The sequence below is a fragment of the Tiliqua scincoides genome, chromosome 1, assembly GCF_035046505.1.
Source record: "Tiliqua scincoides isolate rTilSci1 chromosome 1, rTilSci1.hap2, whole genome shotgun sequence".
NCBI lineage: Eukaryota > Metazoa > Chordata > Lepidosauria > Squamata > Scincidae > Tiliqua > Tiliqua scincoides.
The window spans coordinates 224,969,701-224,993,820 of NC_089821.1; the positions used below are offsets into that span (position 1 = coordinate 224,969,701).

Sequence of the window (24,120 nt, forward strand, 5' to 3'; positions counted from 1 at the left end):
AAGAGATGATAGTAAGATGATTTCGGGTGGGGATGGGAGGAGCAGAGAAGGGAGTACAGTACCTGCCCAGCACAAAGTTAAAGGAAGGGGGCCACCTAGCTGGACACAGGCTTTTGTTACCTGGGCCCACCCTTGTCAGCGGGAGGCATGGGCAGGGCAAGTGGCCTCCTTGAGGTTCTGGTCTCTCAGTACTTCCCCAGTGGTACTGTGTCACTGGTCCCAGTGGTGAACTGGGAAATTTTGAAATGCAGAAACTCATCATGACACTCCTGGTAGCCTTGCCCTCTTAGCCATGCCCCACTAAGAGGACACTGGAAAAAAAAATGAAGTTTACATTTCTTCATTCTGGTTGGCAACCTTCAGTCTCAAAAGACTATGGTATAAGCCTACAGCACCCAGTATTCCCAGGTGGTCTCCCATCCAAGTACTAACCAGGCCTGACCCTGCTTAGCTTCCAAGATCAAACAAGATTAGGCATGAGTAGAGCTTTTAAACATGATGAAGTGTTCAAAAAATACATGGTGGGGCAGCAAGAGCACATAGGCAAGCCCCACTCCCTGATATGCTCTCCCACATGCACTGCTGATGTCCCACCACTCCCCTCCCCACTTATGGAAAACATTTCTGCACAAAGAAGGGAATTATGGGAAGCAGGGCCAAGAACACATTCGTGACATTAGGGGGCAGAGGCTGCCAGGGATACTTATGGATGCTCTAACTTTACAGATGCTCTTTGCAGGATTGTATTATCTGTATAAGGCTTTAATCTTGAAAGTGGTTTCTGGCCGCGTATTCATTTTACTAATTTTACCGTGATGTAAGGACTTGAAAAACCAATTTCAGTCCAAACTGAGTGGCCAGCAATAGTTTAAGAGGAATGTATAAATACTGAAAGGTAGGATAAGAAATATCCCAAATACTGTATGTAGAAAAGTTACATTTAATCCTATACATGCTACCTACAAAATTCTACTTACTTCTAGGCCTGGGCATTCATCCAAGGCATTTAAGTCAAAACTTCTCTCCCAAGGAGCATGATCCACTCTTTCCTTCTCCCTTCCTTCCCCGTATCATTCTCTGTCCTGCCCTTTCCCAACCCTCTGCATCTGAAGGCAGTTTGGTGCTTATGTCCTTAGGTAGAATTCTCAGTTTGCCTTCTTCTGAGCCTGATGCCTCATCTTAGTGCCTTTGAAAGAAGTTTCAAAGGAACCCATGAGTGCTCCTGCTGATGACTTTCCATGCAAACTATAGGAAATGTCCCAATGCTGCATTCCCCCCTTCCTCCCTACCCCTTAACCGCACCTTGGATGTCCCACTCTGCTCATCCCTGCACCCCCTCCTCCCTATTTCATCCCCTCCCTGCCCTCCCACCACCACTACTATGATGTTCTTGCATAGAAGAAAATCTCTCTTTTGTGAGTGAACGAACTACCGCAGGTGTCCCTGTCAAAGAATAGCTGTGCTTTGGATTTATATACGTGTTATGCAAGTATACCAAGGGCTAATTCAATTACAGGAGTTTTTGCTTTTTTTAAGTATTACGGTTTGCAATTAGATAGGGGTTTCAGGTAAGGAAGCTGTTCAGTTCTCTGTTTCCTTCCTTTCAGGATCTATAAAAATTTCAAGTAAAATTGATGGGATTATTCTTAATTACTTTGACTGCAAGTGCTCTGCATGGAGCGAAATCTCTATATATAACTGTAGTGGGGAAAGGTGCTCTTTGCTAGATTCTGACATTGAGAGACCGTACAAAACAATCTTTGGTCTCCATCAGCTTGGAGTGCTTCCGATCCAGAGGGAAGAGTGGGTGAACAGGACAGAAAAATGTCAAAGCATAGGAAGAAGTTCATTTCCTTTGTAGAGGAAGCCATGGCTAAGGGTGCAAAAATGTCCCAAGAAGAAATTATGTTTTCTTATAAGGGGATTTTGTACCCAGCAACTGTATGCAGTCCAGAAACCTTCAAAGCACTTGAGTCCTTTGAAGCAAGAAGTGATGATGTGTTCCTAGCTGGATACCCCAAATCAGGTAAAAAAAAAACAAAAAACCTTTTGCTTACTATGAATATCAGCCCAATCCTATCTAAAGCCTTGGGCAATTCTCCTAATCCTCTCTCCTTAGGGCAGCCATTTTCAACCACTGTGCCATAGCACACTGGTGTGCTGTGAGTGGTCCACAGGTGTGGCACAGGAATTTGGGAGAAGGTCATTTATTAATAGGGCCAATGGGAGATGTGAGCCCCCAATGGCAGCATGGTGTGCCTTGTCAATTGTCTAAAATCTGGTGGTGTGCCTTGACCATTTTAGTGCCTTGTCAGTGTGCCCTGTGAGATGAAAAAAGGTTGAAAATCACTGCCTTAGGGTAATGGAACATTTGTCCCATGCCCCAGGGTAAGCCCCAGCAGCTGTTATGGCCCAGACTGCACCAGCTATATCACTGATGCAAGTCCGAGTTGATCCATGCAGACAGATCGAGCCTGGAAAGGGGGTTAGGATTAGGTATGCACCAACACAGTTGATCCTGCCCCCCCTCCTGGGCCCAATCTGCTCATCTCTGCCCCACCTCCTCCCTATTTCACCCCGCCCTGCCCTCCCACCACCACTATGCTGGACTTGCATGGGCATTCCAACAGCCACTGGTGCATGTGGGAAGTCTCTGGCCTTCCCACCAGCACACCAGCTACTAACACGGTCACAAAGTGTTTTATGGCAATATTACAGCAGCGTTTGCCAGCGTGTGCACGCCCTGTATAGGATTGGGCAACAAAACTATGGTAGCTACAGTAGTTCAAAGTTATCTACGTTCTTCAGGAAGTGTGAAAGGAGCCCTTGATCGGCTGCTGTGACCTCTTTGCACAGCATTTTGCAAACAAAATTGAACATATCCATTCAACTTGGCAGACTCAATAGGTATGGATTTTGATGGGTAAGTCCTCTTGGTCTCCACTTGGATCTGCAGTCTGAGAAAGTGACTAGGGTGGAAGTGTGACACCCATCACCCATTCGCTTGATTCTAGTCTTTCCTGGTTCATTACTGTATGTGTCCAGAAGAGATAAATGGAGTGGGGGCTGGAGGAATTTAATGCTTCCTTGCAAGTAGGAATGCTCCCTGCCCATCTTGAAGGAGATGTTAGTTTCTCTTCTGTAAAAGTAATCTTTAGGCTTGGCTGATTTATCCATCCCTTTGTCACCAGTACAGTATTTTCAGGCAAGAAAGAGGCTTGAGTATATGGTGACAGCCCAACTCCAGATAGTCCTTGATGATACTGACAATATCCCTCTACCTTGCAAAAAAAATAAATAAAAATAATAATAATAATAAAAATTCCTCTCAGACACCAAAGCAACATGTGAGCATGGTTGCGAACATTGTCTGTGTTGATCTTTGCAGTGAAACTCAAACCCTTCTTCAGGGCTGCATGCACCCATTCTTTTTATACACTGACCTCCTGAGAATGGAACAAGGGAGATCCTGACAGTTGTGGTGCTGTTGGCTCCCTTGGGGAATACAGGTATACTTTTTCATGTGTGCTGGTGAGAGTGTGAGATCGGTTCCATGCTGTCATTCTGATATTCTTCATATTGATCGAGGCCTTCAGTGGGTAAGATTTGGACAACATTATTGACTGTCTTCATGTGGATGGTGGAGGCATTGACAAGGACTTTGTGGAAGTGCCTCTTGGAGATGCAACATTAGCTTTGGCTTCTAAGGATGTTCTTTTGTTTTTTACTTTGTGGTGGATGATTACAGTATAGGAGCTACCTGGCCTAGGAGGACTGGTCAGGTCAGAAGTTCTGAAGGAGATGGATGACTTATGTTGATTTTATGGATTTGCCCTAATAATAATAATAATTTATTCAGACCAAAGCCAAGGAAGAACATATTTTTGGCCTACTAAATTTATATTTAAACTATTTTTATATTGGGAGGTTCAGAATAGAGTTATGTTTAGAATAAAAGTATTTTGTAGTATCGGTTGCCCATTCATAAATGTTTGCTACAGCAAATGTAGGATTTTGTAGCACAGATAGTTTGAAAAATGCAATCTGTATGCTGTAATAACTGATTTCTTAACTATAGTGTCAGTGTTGCCTAATATATTTTTATTTACATTTGTCTGGTTATCATTGCTGTATAATTAATATATTTTCTCTTCTTCACACCCACAGGGACAAACTGGGTTGGCCAAATCTTAACTGATTTGGTAGTGACATCTCAAAAGAATAATGAATCCGTAGAAGATGAAGAACTGGAAGAATTTCCATATCTTGAAGTTGGAGATGCTGAGAAATACCAGGTTGATGTTCAAAACTGAGATTGCTAAAAGAACCTCTGAAGTGTTTCAGCACATTCTCTTTGTCTCATCCAAAACTGTGTGTGTCATTGACTGTGAATGTACATAAAACAGGGGAATACAGTTGAAATGGTCAACGGTTTCTAGTTTGTTAATCCAATGACAGAGGTGGTGAACACAGAGAGGTTGTAGGGACAGAAAACGTGGGGCAGAGAGAAGAGGGAAGGTGGTTTTGCCCTTGCCTTCTTCCCGTGCAATTAGTTTTCAGCTGTCAAGAAAGGTAACCTCTATGCAGGTCAGGACCATGTTGGTGGAGTTTATTAGACACACTGCAAGAAATTCAGCAGGTCAAAGGATACTTGAGAGGCCAACACTGCATTTGGAGAATTCTCCAGACAGTGCCAGCCTCCTTAAGCCTCCTCCAGCTTCTTAAGTGCCAGCCTCCTTAAGAAGTGGGTACATGGAAACTGCAAGTTAAGAGAACACAACGGAGGCACTAGGCAGGGTCTCTGCGCCCAGTGGGTATGTATAACACTGGACAAAATCTCATTAGAATTTCCTTATCCTGTCCCTGCAATTTCCTTATCCTGTCCCTGCAATTGGGAGGGCACCAGGATGAGGTCTCTTGTTATCTGGTGTGCTCCCTGGGGCATTTGGTGGGCCGCTGTGAGATATAGGAAGCTGGACTAGATGGGCCTATGGCCTGATCCAGTGGGACTGTTCTTATGTTCTTATGATTCTAGGCTGAACAGTGGGGAAGTACTTGCTTCCTCTTCTCTTTGACCTCAAACCATGGTGGTGGTTTGTCTGAGCTCAGAAGATGAACAAAGCAAGCTCCCATAATGGATTTGGGGCTGATCCCATTGTCTGTGTTCCCACAATGTATTCAGCACTACAAGGATGAATGATGGGGCTCCTTGTGCATCCCCTCACTTCTGGGGACATTGCTAGGCTAAAAGAAAGCAAGCCTTCAGCCACCAAGAACTTTAGTCCCAGTCAGCTAAAGGCAACACCTGCATGCTGCTGTCCACAGCAAGGAATTTCCCATTGTATTTTTTCCTGTCTATTGACAGTACAAGGATAGCACATGTTCTATCATTCCAGAATGATGTCAGATTTACAATTACCCTTTGTATAGTTTTAAGCCAGTTGTGTCTGCATCTTGTCTATACATTTTACATTCTCTTATGGCCCATTTCAGGTATTTATTTGGAAAGCTTTGAAATTATAACTTTTCATGTGGGTAGGCGAACCTGTTAACCAGCAACTTCTGCTGATATATCAGCAAAGGGCTTTTATTATACAAGATAATGACACTACAGTATCATGAAATGGTTTCATTTTTCTTTTCTCTCTCCACCTTTCATTTCATTAAAGAGAATGGCAAAGTTACCATATAGAAGAGTTATATTTACACACCTTCCTCCTCAAAATCTCCCTGACTCTATTTTCAAGAACAAAACCAAAGTAAGTGAATATTTTTGTAGAGCCACTTTATATTTTAGTAGAGTCGCTGGGTTTATGCTTCTACCCTTTAAACTGGGTAAAAGAGCACAGAAAGGGAATTCAAGGGGTTTTGTGTTCCATAAACCAACGTTATACTGCTCATAGTGACTTCAGAGTAATTGACAGCGCAATTCTGAGTTGCACTTGGGCCAGCGCAAGTTCCTTGCTCCGGTCCAAGACAGCTGCAAACGTGCCGTAAGGCAGACGCTGGAATAAGCCTCCATGCCAACAGAGGCTCCAAATCTTGTGTCGGCAGAGCTCAGCCGACAGAAGACTCTGGGGTGGGTGGGGCAAAGGCAGGAAGGAGGTGTTCTGGGGTGGTGGGCAGCCCTGGGGGCGGGAGGTGGGGAGCGGGAGGTGGGGCTGGGACCCAGCAGTTATTCTGGATCCCAACCCCCATTCCCGGGGAGTTTGGAGCGGCTTCAAGCCACTCCGCTCTCTTCCTCCGCTCTCCTCTCCTCTCCTTCAACCCTTAGGAGGTGGCGCAAGCCCAAGGAGACCCATAGGGGCCTATGAGGGGTAAAGTTTCCCCTTACCTCTGGCTGACCCACTTTGGGCACTTGTCCTGCGCTGGATACAGCATAAGCCTCTTGGCTTGCCTGTTCCAGCACAGGATAGGATTGCGCCCTGATACGACATCATCATTAGGTTGTATTGTAAGGAGCATGGTCAGAAGGAAGCTCTCCACAGTATACTTGTCCTCCGAACATCGACTCCAGAGGATCAAGAGATCCATCAGGAAAGGATGGTATGGGGTGCAGAGGTCTGCAGGGTTAAGGTAACACTGGCAAAAACAGGCCCCCTGCTCTGAGCAAATGGAAGTGGCTTCCATTTTTGCAAGAGGCAGTGAGGATACCACACTAAAATTTAGACAAGAATTGTGCAGTTATGAATAGAAGGCTTACAGGTGTAGAATGACAGCCCAGTTCTAACTGAACACCCCATCCTGTTGATGCAGTCATGCCAATGGAGTGTGCGCTGCATCCTGTAGTGTGGAAAGTCAGAAAGGCCTCCTCGTGGTAAGCGAACTTTTGTCCTGGGGGGAAAGGCTCCACAGTCTGACAGGGCCTCCTTGGATATGCACCTGCCAAGTAAAGGAGAGGAAAGAGGATAGGAATGGGGAGAGAACCCTGCCACATGCCAGTGGCACCAGAGCCACCAGAACACGTCCCTCCCATGTTTCATTTCCCGCTCACCACCCTCCCCATCCAGACACTCCTCCTTCTCCCTGTCCTGTTCCTCCAGCCTCCCACCCTGCTGCCATCTTAATGGTACTGGTGGTGAGTGGCTCCACTGTTGACACACATGTTCCGACACCACCCGTGTGTGGGTGGCCTTGTGGCACAGGCCATCACCGCAGCACTTCTACCAGAGGCCCTAAAACTTCTGCCGGCAGATCCGGCAGTATAAATTGGGCCCTTAGATTATTACTCCTGTACCCATAGTGTGACACTAACTAAAGTGATTTTGATGACAGCCAATTTGTCATGAATATTCTCTTTATTCTTAGATATTACTGCTTCTTCGAAATCCAAAAGACGTGGCTACATCTTTTTATTATTTTACCAATGCATTGGCTCCTCTTCCTTCTTACAAGAATTGGGATGACTACTTCTCAGCATTTATGCTTGGACAAAGTAAGTTTTGTTTTTTAATTTTCTAGCTAAATACATTGCACACGATTTGTAGATATTGCACTCCAGAAAGCACTGTAGTACCGTGAGGTTGGTTAGCTCAGTTAGATTCATCTGAAAACTTGACCAACTCTACAAAGCCATTACCTTCCTGATTTTTTTTAGTAAAATATGTAGATGAGGCCCCATGTCCCTAAAGAAGCCTAAGCCTCGCCTGAACCATTGCTGCTGCTGTTACCCCCCTCCCCCATTGCCTGACTTAGGGCCCAATCCTATCCAATTTTCCAGCACAGGTGCAGCTGCAATGCATCCCCAATGTAAGGGAACAATTATTCCCTTATCTTAAGGAGGCCACTGTGACTGCTGCCCCACCATAAGATGCAGTGCATGCCCCATTGGCACAGCTGCACCGGCACTGGAATGTTGGATAGGATTGGGCAGTTACTGGGCATAAGAACAGCCCCACTGGATCAGGCCATAGGCCCATCTAGTCCAGCTTCCTATATCTCACAGCGGCCCACCAAATGCCCCAGGGAGCACACCAGACAACAAGAGACCTGCATCCTGGTGCCCTCCCATGCATTCTGACATAGCCCATTTCTAAAATCAGGAGGTTGCGCATACACATCATGGCTTGTAACCCGTAATGGATTTTTCCTCCAGAAACTTGTCCAATCCCCTTTTAAAGGAGTCCAGGCCAGATGCCATCACCACATCCTGTGGCAAGGAGTTCCACAGACCAATCACCAAGAAATATTTTCTTTTGTCTGTTCTAACTGTGGCAAGGAGTTCCACAGACCAGTCCCAAGAAATATTTTCTTTTGTCTGTTCTAACTCTCCCAACACTCAATTTTAGTGGAAGTCTCTTGGTTCTGGTGTTATATGAGAGTGTAAAGAGCATCTCTCTATCCACTCTGTCCATCACCTGCATAATTTTGTATATCACAATCATGTCCCCCCTCAGGCGCCTCTTTTCTAGGCTGAAGAGGCCCAAACGCCGTAGCCTTTTCTCATAAGGAAGGTGCCCCAGCCCAGTAATCATCTTAGTCGCTCTTTTTTGCACCTTTTCCATTTCCACTATGACTTTTTGAGATGTGGCGACCAGAACTGGACGCAATACTCCAGGTTTGGCCTTACCATATATTTGTACGACGACATTATAATATTAGCCGTTTTGTTCTCAAATTATCCCAAGCATAGAATTGGCCTTCTTCACTGCTGCTGCACATTGGGTCGACACTTTCATCGACCTGTCCACCACCACCCCAAGATCTCTCTCCTGATCTGTCACAGACAGCTCAGAACCCATTAGCCTAAATGTGAAGTTTTGATTTTTTGCCCCAATGTGCCTGCCTTTTCACTTTAGAAGGCATGGATGGATCAGCAGATGGGATGGGATGGATCAGCAGAAGCAGTCTATTCTCCTGCTTCACAGGAAGATGCCATTTAAAATTCCAAGCTGGCCTACCACCCATGCAGCCTTCAGTACTGGAACATCTGGGAGCATTTTTAAATGCTTAGCAAGAAGGACAGATCTCTAAGGATGCTGTTTTTCCTGTCCCATTATATAGTAAGTCATGGGATGCTTACAGGCAAAGGCAAGGGGAAGTGGTACCTGCAGCAGGCAGAATTCTCCTTTGCTGTCGAAGCGAAATCTCCTCCATCTCCTGCCCAGTTTCAGGGCAGGGACGTGAAGGGGGGACTGACAGACCTGTGTTTAAGGGCGCCTCTAAAGCTGTTGCCAACCCTAGTCTACATAGAGGGGAAAACCTTTTGTTTTTTGTCACAGGAAAAAAAATATGTGAGGATGGGAGCGGGGGGTTGAGCTGCTGCGCCCTCAAGAAGTACATTGTCTTCTGACAAGCAACTCTTACTGCAGTGTGTTCACATTGCAAAATCCTACTTGTAACTGCCACAAAAACATGTTTCCTTTCAGTGCCCTGGGGTTCCTATTTTGACTATGTTTTGGAGTGGAACAAGCATGCTGATGATGACAATGTCATGACAATTACTTACGAGGAACTGAAGGCGGTAAGGAATGAAATGGGGTGTCCTCTTCACTGCCTGCTAGCTTGTAGATTGTTCTTGGCTTTGTCTAGTTTTTCTCTGTCATCTACCTGTATACCTGGCAATACATCATCTATTGATTAAAGTATCAGTAGAGCTTTCCCTTTCTGATAGGGAGAGGCCCAAGACAGTTAACAATTCATTTAAGATCAAGAACAACAATGGAATAAGCCAGCAAAAACAATAAAGCACAATCAAAAGTCAACCAACGGAGCCTGAAAAAAATTAAAAAGCAGAGAAAAAAATATAGCATTGTTTTTTTTTTTAGGTACAGTCAACTGGAGGTAAATATTATTACTACTTGGAAAGATATCCCTGAGGTGAGTGGTGAGGGTAACAGTCCAATCCTATCCAACTTTCCAGCACCAGTGCAACCGGAATGCAGCCCCGGGGTAAGGGAACAAACGTTCCCAAACCTTAAGGAGGCCTCTGTGACTGCACCCCCGACACAGGAAGCAGTGTATACCCCATAGGCACAGCAGCACTGGGGCTGGAAAATTGGATAGGATTGGGCTGTAAGTCAGCTGCTGTTATTTGATATGATTGATATCTACAGATTGTAGGTAACACTCAGACATTTTAAAATAAAACTAGCATGTAAGTCATATATGCTTTGTGGTCGTTATATTTTGTACAAGTTCTCAATCAGCAATCAATGAAGATGTGGAATATTTTATATTCCTTTCAGAACAGGGCCTCGGGAGTGAAGCGGATAAGTGAATTCTTTGATCTGCACTTAACTGATGAAGAGATTCAAGGGGTTGTGGACCGAAGCAGTTTCCAGGCTATGAAAGAAAACTCTGATAAGACCCATGGTGCATTTGGCAATGTTCTTTTCCGCAAAGGTAACGTTCCAAAGAACTTTCCAATTTTTCACTGGACAGGGTGGGTGGAGGAATGGGGGTGGTGGTGGGGAGGCTGCAGGAAAAGGTGGGTCTAGTAGTGATGGCACATGCCAGATCCTATTCCCTGTCAGCAGCCTCCCCGCCACTTTCTCTCCTCAGACTTGTGCCAGTAAAATCACTGGTGTAGGTCCAAGGAGACCCACTGCGGGATGGGAGGCTATCAGAGGAGAGGGGATTAAAAACCTTTCCCCTCTGAAGCCTCCCTCTCTGCCCCCACTGCTAGAAACAGGGCACACCTTTTCGTTGTGCTGTTAGACAATTTATCAGGCCACATTTGACCTGTCCTATCAGTATTTGTTTTATTTCTGCTCCATTCCCTTCCTTTTCCCTTGCTCTGCCAAAAATATACCACAGATTTTATATACTAAAATCTGATAGTATTTTAGAAAGGAACAGCAGAAGCCTGTCAATGAACTGAAACCATACCGGCAATTGAACAAATCTGGAACCATGGTAGAAGTGGTCAGCGTGATTTCTCAAAATGCATTGCCTGAGAATGTGGTAGATGTTAGGACAGTATACTGCCTCCTATGCATTATATCAGGGCTTTTCAAACCCTGGCCCAGGGGCTGGATCTGGGTTTTGGGGAAAGCCCTCCGCTCTGTGAGTGGAGCTTACTGTTCCAGCTCCCCATTGTGTGTATTTTCAGTAGATACAGGCACCAGGATGCTCTAGGTAGTTGTATCTGCCTGGATGTTCTGCTGACAGCCTTCTGGGATGCTGGACAACAGACACAACTTCCCAGAGTGTCCTGGAGCCCACATCTACTGAGAATACACACATTGTGGGGCTGGAACTGTAAGCTCCAGTCCAAACATGGATCACTATTTTGACAGCCAGCGGTCATGACTATGATGACCACTCACATTATGTTATGAATAAAAACATATCTGCTCTCTTCAGGTGATGTCAGTGACTGGAAATCACTTTTTAAAGAAGATCACAACCAGGAAATGGACACAAAATTTGAAGAATGTTTAAGTGGGACTAAACTGGGAGAAAAGTTAAACTATAAGAAATATTGCAAGGCTTGAAGACTGCAATAGCTGACGCACTACCACCCTACAGAGTAGCCCGTGTATAGGAAAACAAGCAGTCTTGCTCACAGATTGCTGCAGTTGAAATACTGGGCATAACACTGAAAATGGCAAATGGGATTTAGCAAAAAAAAAAAAAAACACAAACCCAAAAAAGCAAAAAAAGAGCTCACAATGGGTCCCTGAACCTTAGCCAGAGTCCTTCTTCTTCCCAGCTTTGCAAATGAAATGCCATCCTTGCAAATTCAGCTCCACATGTTTGTTGCAGCTGAATGTATGTATAAAGCACACAAAATAAGAAAAAAAGTGTGAACAATTTTGCTTCAGAAAGAGCAAGTGTTTTGTGTTTTCAATATGCCATAAAAATAGAGATTTTGATCAGTGCTGTTTTCTTCTTCAGCCATTCTGTAAAACAACATAAGTGCAATTCAAATAAAATATGCTACAACTTCATTGCATCTTATAATATAGATGTTGATCTGTGGGGGGGGGGGAGGGAAAAACAGGGGATGCCTACACAATTATTTCAACTGCATGTAACTACACTTATAGCACAAACTGGTGCATGTTTTCCCAGAAGTAAGTCCCATTTTGTTCAATGAAGTTTGTTCCCAGGTACATGATTGCAGCCTAAGGCCTAATCTTATGCATACACCACACTGACATCAGCGAGGTGACTGCCATATCCAAAATCTGTCTAGTGTAAAGATGGAGGAGAAACACTAGAGGCCAGGCCAGAACACATTGCTACAGCCCTCCCAGTAAACCCCAACACAGTCCATGCAGCAGTGGTCATCAGATGCCAGTGCAATGTTAGTTCAGTGTCCAAGAAGACAATCACTTAATCCACACAGCCCCATCATTGGCATCCAGAAAAGTACTGCCAACCTGAATCAAGCAGGGACAGAGGCAAGCACAAAGCAAATGAGTGGCCACCATTGGGGTAACACTCCCCACCAACCTTATGAATGAACAAAGCAACAGCCATCCCTGCCAACCATGGACACATAGTCCAAGTAGCACCTCATCTGGAATTTAGCATCTTGCATCACCCTGGCACACCAGCTGGGAGGCTGTAACAATGGATCTATGAGAGGGACTTGCCACCATGGTTGCCAGTATATGGCACCTCCTGTCTTGCTACAGTTGTCTGCCATATTGACCATGGGAGCAGAGAACAGGCCCAACCACTGAAGAGGGGCATCCCGCCACTGGAGCCCAAGGTGTCACAGAGTAAGGATGCTGTAGACCAGCCATTTTCAAAAACGGTGTCATGGCACACTGGTGTGCTGCGAGTGCTCCACCACTAGAAGGTCATTTATTAGTAGCTGGCAGCATGGTGTGCCTTGTCAATTGTAAAAAAAAAACTGATGGTGTGCCTTGACTATTTTAATGGCCTTATCAGTGTGCCATGAGATGGAAAAAGATTGAAAATCACTGCTGTGGACAGTGAGAGCAGAGAGACTCCTCCTCCTCTCCTGCAGAGTCCTACTCTGAGCCCAGCTGTAGTAAAAAAACAACTAGGGTGGGAAGAAGCAATCCCTATCTGCTCACAAACAGAAAACTAGTATGAACAGGTCAGAGTTTTTAATGCGCAATCTGAAAGGGAAATGCACAAATAGGGTTGCTGACTGTCCTGTCCCCGCAGGGCTCTTGTTCATTGCAATTTATCTGACCCACAGCAGAGTAACAGGTGCCAGTCAGGTCTGGCTGCACTGGCTGGTTCACTGTCTGTCATGGAGTTTGCAAAGCTACAGGGGACTGGCTAGAAGGTGTAGGTCAGCAACCTCACAGCAGCTGGGCTCACACTGGTCACATCAGGAAGGCTATACATTGGAATCTATTGGCTGTCTTTGCCTGTGTGAGAGGTGTCTGTGGGAGCAAGGAGAAACACACTGAGAGTAATAATGTACAGACATGTCCCCTCACCTGCGCAGGTTCCATTCCAGAACCCCATGTGGAATTCTGAAGCTGAGGATATGGGCAAAGCCCCTGCCCCCGTGTCCTGGACACTCCAGAGACAAGGGGAACTTGGCTTCCCCTGCCGTCCTAATGCCTTTTATGGGCACTAAAATGTCACTTCCGGTTTTTGGCCCACAACCAGAAGTAACATTTTTTGGCTGAAAACAGCCATTCTGAGATCTGCCAAGGCTGCGGGTGGTCATCCACAGCCTCTGAGGGCTCAGAAGCCCCTCCAAAGGGGCTTGTCTACAGAGGGGGGGTGGAGGGGCATGGAAGGGGGCCGCCCTTATCCTCAGATACATGAAACGACAGATATGGGATCCACGGATACAGGCCCCCCCATATAGGCAACTGCATCAGTGACATATTTTCTAGATCAAGGTGCTTGCAAGGGAGAGTGGTGTTACCAGAGTGTATGTGTGCTCTGTTAGAGGTAAGGAGAATGGTGGCTCTGAACATTATCTTTCCTTCTCTGGGGCAGGGGAGGCTGCTGTGGACCTCTTTTAAAATAACCATTCTACTCCAATGCTGCAGTCCTGAAAAGCAGTTCCCAGCAGTGGACCTCCCCAGCCCTGTGCCCAAGGCAAAGGTCCATGATGGTGCCCCCCACAGGCTGTCACCACCCCCCAGCTCACAAATCCGCCCCCCCACTCACCAGAGGCTTACAGAGCCTCAAGCAACCTAAGCCAGTGATGGGGAAACCTCTGAGTGTCCCCCACGCTATAGATTGTGCTTTCGGGAAACCGGAAGTACAGTTTCCGACCCCGTCAGGAGCCTCAGAGAGGCTTCTGCGGGGTCCTAGAGGCTCACGCCTGGGGCATTTGCCCCATTGGACTTAATGGTAGGTCCGCAACCGTGCAGCATCAGTGTGTGGTGGCAGAGGTTCCCTCTGCAGTTGGGGTTGTGTGATAGGGATATCTCACAGAGATAGTGATAGTGGAGCCACTTGGATGCCTGTTTGTGGAGTCCTCCTGGGGCAGAGTTCTTGCAATAGGACAAGTGTTAACAAACTATCTTGTCATACATCTTGAAGGACAAGAGGTTGTTTGTGCAAAGAGTTGCCTTTGCACATCAAGTGCTCTTTCATAAGAACATAAGAACAGCCCCACTGGATCAGGCCATAGGCCCATCTAGTCCAGCTTCCTGTATCTCACAACAGCCCACCAAATGCCCCAGGGAGCACACCAGATAACAAGAGACCTGCATCCTGGTGCCCTCCCTTGCATCTGGCATTCTGACATAGCCCATTTCTAAAATCAGGAGGTTGCACATACACATCATGGCTTGTACCCCGTAATGGATTTTTACTCCAGAAACTTGTCCAATCCCCTTTTAAAGGCGTCTAGGCTAGACGCCAGCACCGCATCCTGCGGCAAGGAGTTCCACAGACCGACCACACGCTGAGTAAAGAAATATTTTCTTTTGTCTGTCCTAACCCACCCAACACTCAATTTTAGTGGATGTCCCCTGGTTCTGGTATTATGTGAGAGTGTAAAAAGCATCTCCCTATCCACTCTGTCCATCCTCTGCATAATTTTGTATGTCTCAATCATGTCCCCCCTGAGGCATCTCTTTTCTAGGCTGAAGAGTGATAAGGTTAAGGGGGTGCTTTTATAAAATTATGAGAGGATTTGTGTAGGTTCCCAGTCTTGTCCCAATGTGAGCAGGTTGCAAGAACAACACATCAACTACAGCAGAGTACTTTCAGCAGTTGTATTGAGCAATGGATATCACATTTAGAGTAGTCATTTAACAGTCCAAGAGTCAGCACGGAGAGCAGTCAGTTCCAGTATAACAAGTCCAAATCAGTTTCCAATAATACACAGTCAAAGGTTCAGTCCATAAGTCAGTAATATCATATACATACAGAATCCAGCCTCTTCAGTCACTGGCAGCAGTCGCACAGTTACTCCATCAACTCCCCTACTGCTGCACTTGAGGCTTCTTCTGACTAAACTCATATAGTCAGCTCAGCCAATCAGTATTTGGCTTGGTCACACCCAGGGTGTGCCTGTCCCAGGTGCTTGCTGATTCTGCTGAATCATCTCTCTGCACCTGCTCCCTGAACCAACATGTAAGCTGTGGTTCTGCAACACTCAGAACTCAAGCTGACAAAGAGGCCCAAACGCCGTAGCCTTTCCTCATAAGGAAGGTGCCCCAGCCCCATAATCATCTTAGTCGCTCTCTTTTGCACCTTCTCCATTTCCACTATGTCTTTTTTGAGATGCAGCGACCAGAACTGGACACAATACTCCAGGTGTGGCCTTACCATCGATTTGTACAAGGGCATTATAATATTAACTGTTTTGTTCTCAATACCCTTCCTAATGATCCCAAGCATAGAATTGGCCTTCTTCACTTCCGCCGCACATTGGGTCGACACTTTCATCGACCTGGCCACCACCACCCCAAGATCTCTCTCCTGATCTGTCACAGACAGCTCAGAACCCATCAGCCTATATCTAAAGTTTTGATTTTTTGCCCCAATGTGCATGACTTTACACTTACTGACATTGAAGCGCATCTGCCATTTTGCTGTCCATCATACTTCATCATACTTTCATCATACTTCCCATCACCAAAGTTCCCATTTGAGAGGCCTTGTTAATACTCTGTATCATCTGAGTTGCAGTATCCCTTGTAGGGGCCTATGTACTAGAGTTGGTTTGCTGTTGCTGGCTGCCAAAAGTAGTTTGTATCATATACTCCTTTGTGGATAGGTGGGGAGTGGTGAGAGAATTGCAATTTTGTGGTGTTTTCCCATTCCCTGTTATTACCTATAAGTAGAAGTGTTTGTCTCCAGTAAGTGAGCTAGGATTACATCCTAAATCTAACTGAACACAATGGGCTTACTTCTGATTAAAATAAATAGCACCATTTTCAAACACCTCTATCTATGGGTTTACTCCTATACAGTTCTGTCTTTGGTGTAGTGTTTTTCCAGCATCAGGGACATGTTTGTCATCTGAAGTGGGGTGAGGACACAGCATATACCAACTCCTTCTTGTTCCACCTGTGTCTTTCCCACATTTGGGCCCAATTTCCTCCCCCATTTTGTTGTCCCCCCCTCCTGCTGGTGGGGTAGCGCCAGTGTCCGTGGTGAGTCAATGTGGTGTTGTGCCAGTTTCTGCTGCTCATCTGCTGGTGGGCAGACTGCTACTCCACCGTGGATGTCATTGGACATTTGTCATGGTTTATGCCACTTAAACAGACTGGTGTATCTCAAGTATAGGATTGGGCTGTTGGTTACAGTAGACAATGGAAGCAAATGTGTGATGCTAAATAGGGTTGCCAGTTTGCCAAAAATTGCCCTGTTTCTCCAGAAGAAAGATGCATCGCAAAAGGTTTTCTTGCTGGCAATTTTTTGATTCTCTTTATAATTAAAAATAGAAAGAAAGAAGTTAAGGCATGTTTATCTTTCACAGCACAGTTAGAGAACACTTCAGGATTTGCAAGAGGGAGTGGCTCAGCAAAGGAGAATGGCTAAGAGCAAAGTATGCATGAAACTGGCTTTTGCAATGTGACCTGCTTAATTCTTTGCCTTAAACTTTAGGGACACATTTCTAATGCAAATTTATATAAAGCAAGACAATTTCTTCCAATAAATAGTCCATTTTTAAGAGCAAAGCCCGAATAAGTGCTTTTTCTGCAACTAACAGTGAAAGCCTAGAAACATCTAATCAAAAATAAGTACCATTTATTTCAATGAGACTTACTCCCAGTGGAGATAATAATAATAATAATAATAATAATAATAATAATAATAATAATAATAATAATAATAATAATAATAAACTTTATTTGTATCCTCCCCTTCTCCCTAAAAGGGACCCAGGGCGGCTCACAACATATAAAAACAGTTTTAAAAAGCATGATTTAACAAGATAAAAACATATTAAAAACACATTAACAGAGGCCATAAAAACAGTAGTCAGAATAAAGTCAGAATAAAAAGAGCATAAAACAGCAAGTCATAAATGAATCCAGCCTGTAGAAAGAAACTAAAAGATGTATAAAAAAGTTAAGAAGGCCATGGAATCAGAAGGCTTGTTTAAAGAACAGGGTCTTCAGGCCTCGCCGAAAAAACTCAAGAGAGGGAGCCATTCTCAAGTCAAGGGGAAGGGAGTTCCACAACGTTGGTGCCACTACTGAGAAGGCCCTATTTCTTGCCACCGCCCCACGAACCTCCTTGGGCGGCGGCACTTGTAAAAAGGCCTTCTCTGATGACCTGAGAGAATGAGCCGGATTGTACGGGAGTAGGCGATCTCTAAGATAGCCTGGGCCAGAGCAGTAGAGGGCTTTAAAGGTCAAAACCAGAGCAGTAAAGGGCTTTAAAGGTCAAAACCAGCACCTTGAATTGGTCCTGGAAACGGGCAGCCAGTGTAGTCCCCGGAGAAGTGGACTGACTGAGTCAAACCGCCTAGCTCCAGTGACCACATGGGCCGCCACATTCTGCACTAATTGCAGTTTCCGAACCGTCTTCAGGGGCAGCCCCACATAGAGCGCGTTACAATAATCTAACCTCGATGTCACCGTAGCATGGATCATCGTGGCCAGGTCTGCACGATCCAAGTACGGCCGCAGCTGGCGCACCAGCCGAAGCTGAGCGAAGGCCCCCCTAGCCACAGCCGCCACCTGGGAATCCGGGAGCAGCTGCGAGTCCAGGTTGACCCCCAAGCTGCGGACCTGCTCCTTCAGAGAGAGTGCCACCCCATTCAGAGCAAGCTGATAATCCAGCACCTGCATCGAAGATTTCCAAACCAGGAGAGCCTCTGTCTTATCCGGATTTAATTTCAGCTTGTTAGCCCCCATCCAGATCCTCACTGCTTCCAGACAGCGCTCCAGGCCCTCAACCACCACCCTGGAGTCTGGGGGAAAGGAGAGATAGAGCTGGGTGTCATCAGCATATTGATGGCACCGCACTCCAAACCCCCGGATGACCTCTCCCAGCGGTTTCATGTAGATGTTAAATAGCATGGAGGACAGAATTGAGCCCTGTGGCACCCCGCACCTCAAGGGCCAGGGTGTCGAACAGGCATCCCCCAGCACCACCATCTGGGACCGACCCTCCAAGTAGGAGAGGAACCACCGCAAAACAGTGCCTCCAACTCCCAACACGGCCAATCGGCCCAGAAAGATACCATGGTCGATGGTATTGAAAGCCGCCGAGAGGTCCAGCAGGACCAACAGGGATGCACTCCCCCTGTCCAGTCCCCGGCGTAGGTCATCCACCAAGGCGACCAAGGCAGTTTCCGTCCCAAAGCCTGGCCTGAAACCAGATTGAAAAGGATCCAGATAATCCGCTTCATCCAAGACCCTCTGGAGTTGGGCCGCCACCACTCGCTCAATTACCTTGCCCAGAAACGGGATGTTGGAGACTGGCCGGTAATTATCCAACACAGTGGAATCCAGGGAGGGCTTCTTCAGGAGGGGGCGAACCACTGCCCGCTTCAAAGCGAGCGGCAATGTCCCCTCCCCCAAGGAAGAGTTGAACACCCTCCCCATCCATTCAGCCAGTCCACCCCGGGCAGCTCTTATCAGCCAAGCTAGGCAAGGGTCAAACAGGCAGGCAGACGGCCTCACACTCCAAAGGAGCCTGTCCACATCCTCAGGCTGTACAAGCTGAAAAGAATCCCACAACACTGGACAAGCAGTTGCCCAGGGGACATCATGAGACATTGTCAATGTGGCATCCAAGTCACGACGAATACGATCGATTTTATCTGCAAAATGTTGCGCAAACACGTCACAGCGGCTGACCGTGTATTCCTCCTGGTCTACCGGAGGGGCCAGATGAAGGAGGCCCCGCACCACACAGAACAGCTCTTCCGGACGGCTATCAGCAGATGCAATGGTAGCAGAGAAGAACGATCTCTTCACTGCTACCACCGCCACGGAGTAGGCTCTATAATGAACTCTACTCCGTGTCCGATCGGATTCATCGCGAGTTTTCTGCCACCGTCACTCTAGACGCCTGCCCTGCCGCTTCATCATTCGCAGCTCCTCAGTGAACCAAGGAGCCGCTCCGAGTCTGCGACGTGGCAGAGGTTGCTCCGGAGCAATCTCATCCACTGCCCTGGACATTTCCCCATTCCAGAGGTCAACCAGGGCCTCAGATGAGGCACCAGTCTTGGCAGTGGGAAAATCCCCCAGAGCCCTCAGGAAACCTTCAGGATCCATTAGCCTCCGGGGGCGAACCATAGAAAACGGTCCCCCGCCTCTGCGGAGGCAGGAAGTCGCAATAAGCCTAAAACTTACCAGGAAGTGATCTGTCCATGACAACGGAGTGATCTTGATCTCCTCTACATCCAGATCACTGGCCCCATGCCCAGCTGTGAACGCCAGGTCCAACACGTGTCCTGCAGTATGTGTCGGGACCCAGATCTTCTGGGACAGGCCCATGGTTGTCATGGAGGCCATGAAATCCTGAGCTGCACCTGCTACAGGGGCCTCGGCATGAACATTGAAGTCCCCCAGCACTAACAGGCGGGGGGCCTCCAATGCCACCCCCGAGATCACCCCAGTCAGCTCAGGCAGGGAGACTGTTGGGCAGCAGGGCGGGCGGTACACCAACAGAACCCCAATCCTGTCCGGCCCACTCAACACAACATGCATGCACTCAAACCCAGCAGACTGCTGGACAGGGCACCTGGTAAGGGAGATGGACTCACGATAGACCATTGCAACTCCCCCTCCCCGTCCCTGCAATCTTGGCTGCTACAACACCTGGAAGCCTGGTGGACAAAGTTCAGAGAGACTAACGCCTCCCTCCATGTCCAACCAGGTCTCTGTAATGCATACCAGGTCGGCTTTCTCATCCAGGATTAAATCCCGGATGATACAGGTCTTGTTATTCACCGACCTGGTGTTCAGAAGTAGCAGCTTCAGATCCAGGGACTCACCGCCAGGACCACCAGGCATCCGAGAATTGGGGGAAGGACCAGAAGGGGAGATGATCTGCCTATGATGAACTCTCCTTCTCCTGTAACGGCCTGTCCGACCGCCACCGCCATATCTCCCCTGTTCCGTCACTCTCTTGATAGTTGCACCCTTCCCTTCCCCTGAGCTCCCTCCTGAGAACACACACATGTGGCGAGGCCCACCTTCTGAGACTGGCCTGCAGGTGGATTCTCTGCTGTAAAAACAACTGTTGCTCCTCTCTCCCCTGCCTCCACAGACAGGGAGGATATCTGACCGCTGCTATTTGGTCCACTGTCCGAGAGGGCACCTGATCTTCCGGGCACGAGCCCCAGGCTAAGAGCCACGGGCCAAGAGCCCTTTGGCTCTTGCCCTTTGGCTCTTGCCAAAGGCTTGCGCCTCTGGCAAGCCCAGCAAGCTGTAAAATACCTGGGGAGAGAGGAGGAGGAGGAGAGCAATTAGGCAGGCTGGCTTGCAGATCGCTCCACTTTCATTTTTGAAGCATCGGGGAACCCTGCGGACGGTCGCACAGGGCTCCCCGCATGCCCGGCAGACTGCAGGAGGCTCTGGTAAGTGTACCCAAGCCCCTACAGCCCCCCTGAGTGGCACAATCATGGGGATAGCGCTGCTGCCTTCCCCCCACTCCCGCTGCCTCCCCCCTGCCCCTGCAAGAACTTACTGATGCTTTCAAACTCCCTGGGAGTTTGAAAACCGCAGCTATACATTGTAAAGGGTGGCAGATTTTTCTGAGGATTCCTTGGCTCCCCTGCCTGTTTTCTTTGGCTTCCCAGGGAGCCGTGGCTCACAGGTTGAAAACCACTGTGTTATATCCTTGTCTTTGAAAAAGAGCTGCTGGTTATCAAAGTGTATTGGTAGTTTATAACACTGTTTTATGAACGAAAGAGGCTTGCATCTTTTGTAGGTACCCATTGAGACTGTTTAGCTTGCAAGTGGAGTCGTGTTATTTTGGATAATTTTGGAAAGAATTTTGGATTTTTCAAACTATCTTTTCCCCTATGGCTCAGAAAAGATCATTGTTCAAATTCAGTTTGCACAAAGAGCACTGGAAAATCCAGTTCTTAAGTAAGACATTCAGTCTAGCGAAATAGCTGACAACTGATAACCCACAATTTGAATGAAAGAGATTTAGCCAATATTACAAAACATGTCAGAATCTGGGGATTAAGACTGCATACTTTTGTTGGCTTGTCTTATTTTTTAAAAAACAAGTATGAGCTAAGTTTTGAATTTTGTTTACTGCACTAGTCAGCGAAGAGTATTTCTTTAGACTTTTGCTTATTGATAGTTTTCCAGTGGGCACTGATTGCTCCTCTTGTATGTTGAACGTCTGCTCTCTTCTGGTGAACTTCTGTGGGTGATGTAGGAGACATTAATTCCTTGCCACTGAAGGTAAAAGGACCCCACCTTCTTGCACAGGTTAGTTGGGAATGCCAGATTGCCTCCCATACATAGCACTACTTGCCCGGTTCCATCTCCACCTTATCTGTTCCTATATGCACATTTTTTCTCTTTTTCTTCTTTTAATTAAAAAATGGAAACTGGGAACCATAGGAAGCTGGCTTCTTCTGTCCTGAGGTGTTCATGTGTTCCGCTGACAAATAAACTCCTGGCTGGACTGATTGTCTTTTGAATGGCAACTCTAGTTGCCCGTTATCCAAAGTTATCCATTTGTCCATGTTTGCATCCCTTTGTAAAGGAGCACTCTTAATATGACTTAAAGGAGCTAGTGGGTTGGCAGTGTTTAGAGTCCAATCCTGGGCTCAGTGTGCCAGTTCACTACTGACGTGCACTGTCTAGCACCAGACAAGTGCCAGTGGTAGCCCAGAGTTGGCCGGTTCCGGGCTACCGCCAGAAAGGCACCCAACCTCTGCTGATCGGCGATCTCGCAGACCGCAGAGCAGCGGAGAGGTAGGTGGGGGCATGGGGGGAGGCAGGGAGGAGGCGTTCTGGGGAGGTGGGGAGAGGGCGGGAGGGAGGTGTGCGGGAGGGAGGATTAAAATCTGTGGGGGCTGGTCATAGGAAAGGAAAAGAACTGCAGCTTGAGTGCCGCTATCCAAAAGGCAAACTTGGGAAATAAAAGGAGGAGGCAAAGAAAATAAGAAAAACTGTATGCAAGGGCAACAGGACCACTACATCCAGGAGGCCAACTGAATCAGTTGTCTCAGGCAGCAGATTGGTGGGGGGCACCAATCTCTGTCCACTGACTTGCCTGCATGGCTTCTCTTTTGTGCAGCCTTGGATTCGAGAGGTGCATAGGGTCATCACCTCACTGCTAGCCACCAGCAGAAGGAAACGCTACTATACTAAGGTCAAGTATTTTAGGGAGAGATGTGGGCTTGATGGCACCTGGCCCATCCCACTAGCACACTTGATGAACTTTGAAGGATTCAGGTAGGACAGGAAGAATCCTTAGAAGGATTCAGGTAGAACAGCATCCTGTTCTGGGCTCATAAGAACACATGTAACAGCAGTAGTGGCACCCAACTGGCTTTGGATTAAATTGCTTGTTTCCACTGTGTGGGGAAAAGATGGCTATTGTAGGGCTGGTTGTTGCCAATGTGTATATTGGTATATCTGGAGAAGGGTCCTCCTCCCCAAGTGCATTTTGGGAAGAATGATCTGGGGCAGAAGACATATAATTCCTTGAGCTACCAAGCCAGTGGTGATCTAGATACAATTAGAGACTGGTTGCTTACGGTGGTCTAACTTACTCCAGTGTGGGGTTTGGAGGGGGTTGAGGGATCCCAATAAGTTAGATAAGAACAAGATGTCAATCTCAGACAGTATTTGGAGAGGACACTGGAGGTGGCAGGTGGGACATATGTGTCCCACCCAGCCCTAATTCACTCACAGTCAGTATTGTTTTGGAGTTCTTCACTGCTGGGAGCAGATCTGGGAGCAGACTCGGGAGTGGGTCTACAATAAGAAATGTTTGACTTTAGAGTCAGCAGGTGGAGTGGGGGGGGGGGAAGCTTTAGCTCTGCTAGCCTTCCATGGCAGGTTTATTGTGGAAAAGGGGGTTAAAATTAGGAAAGTACTGCACACCCTGAACAAGTGAACTTGTTCAAAGCACTGCCAAGGTCACTCTTCAGAGGCTGCTCAGCTCGGAATTGCTGGTTGGGACCTTATGGAGCAATGAATACAAAGTCAGCCTCAAAGGCTTAGTTTCAGGTTAGGCAATGCATCAAAGGCTAAGCACTTCCTAGAAAACTTTTAGGCAGTCAGCAATGATATATTGGGATCTCCAAAAGACAATCCGCTCCTTAGAGACCATCTATGAAGGGTGAATTTATGACAGGAGCATTCAGTTGACTTCTCTGAGATAGGAGCCTACAGAGAAGGGAGGGTATAGTGTAAGGTGAGTTATTCCTCATTGCAGCTTCCTGATATTTGAATAAAGTTGTGGATCATTTAATTCCAAATACCCTTTTCCCTTTGCATTGCTGGTATTTGGGAAAACCTCTTCTGCATTCAGTATTTGGCAGAAAGTTTTCTGTCATTCTGAACAAAGGTACACCCAAGCAAAAGAAGTGCGCTGCAAGATGTATGGCTGTTATGAACAATGCACAAATGCAGGGATAGGAGGACCATCCAAGGGGCAGGGAAGGGGGGGCAGTCTACAGGCTGAATGGGATTGGAGGAAAATATTTGTTATAAGTCTGTAAAAGGATCTGTGTCTCTGCCTAATAGGAAATAATCAGCTGCAGGACAGTTGCACCTTTCTTCCCAGAATCACTCAACCACAGAACAGAGAAGAGCCAACAGAGAAGGTAAAAGA

General features: G+C 46.9%; 1 protein-coding gene across 1 annotated transcript; it reads left to right on the forward strand.

The window, feature by feature from the left end:
• The first annotated feature begins 1,824 nt into the window (after positions 1–1,824).
• LOC136636357 (sulfotransferase 6B1-like) lies at positions 1,825–11,438 on the forward strand. Its single transcript, XM_066611376.1, has 7 exons — positions 1,825–2,026; positions 4,168–4,295; positions 5,670–5,759; positions 7,309–7,435; positions 9,369–9,463; positions 10,188–10,344; positions 11,308–11,438. Exons 1-7 carry the CDS (start codon positions 1,825–1,827, stop codon positions 11,436–11,438), a joined length of 930 nt encoding a protein of 309 aa, XP_066467473.1.
• The last annotated feature ends 12,682 nt before the right edge of the window (positions 11,439–24,120 follow it).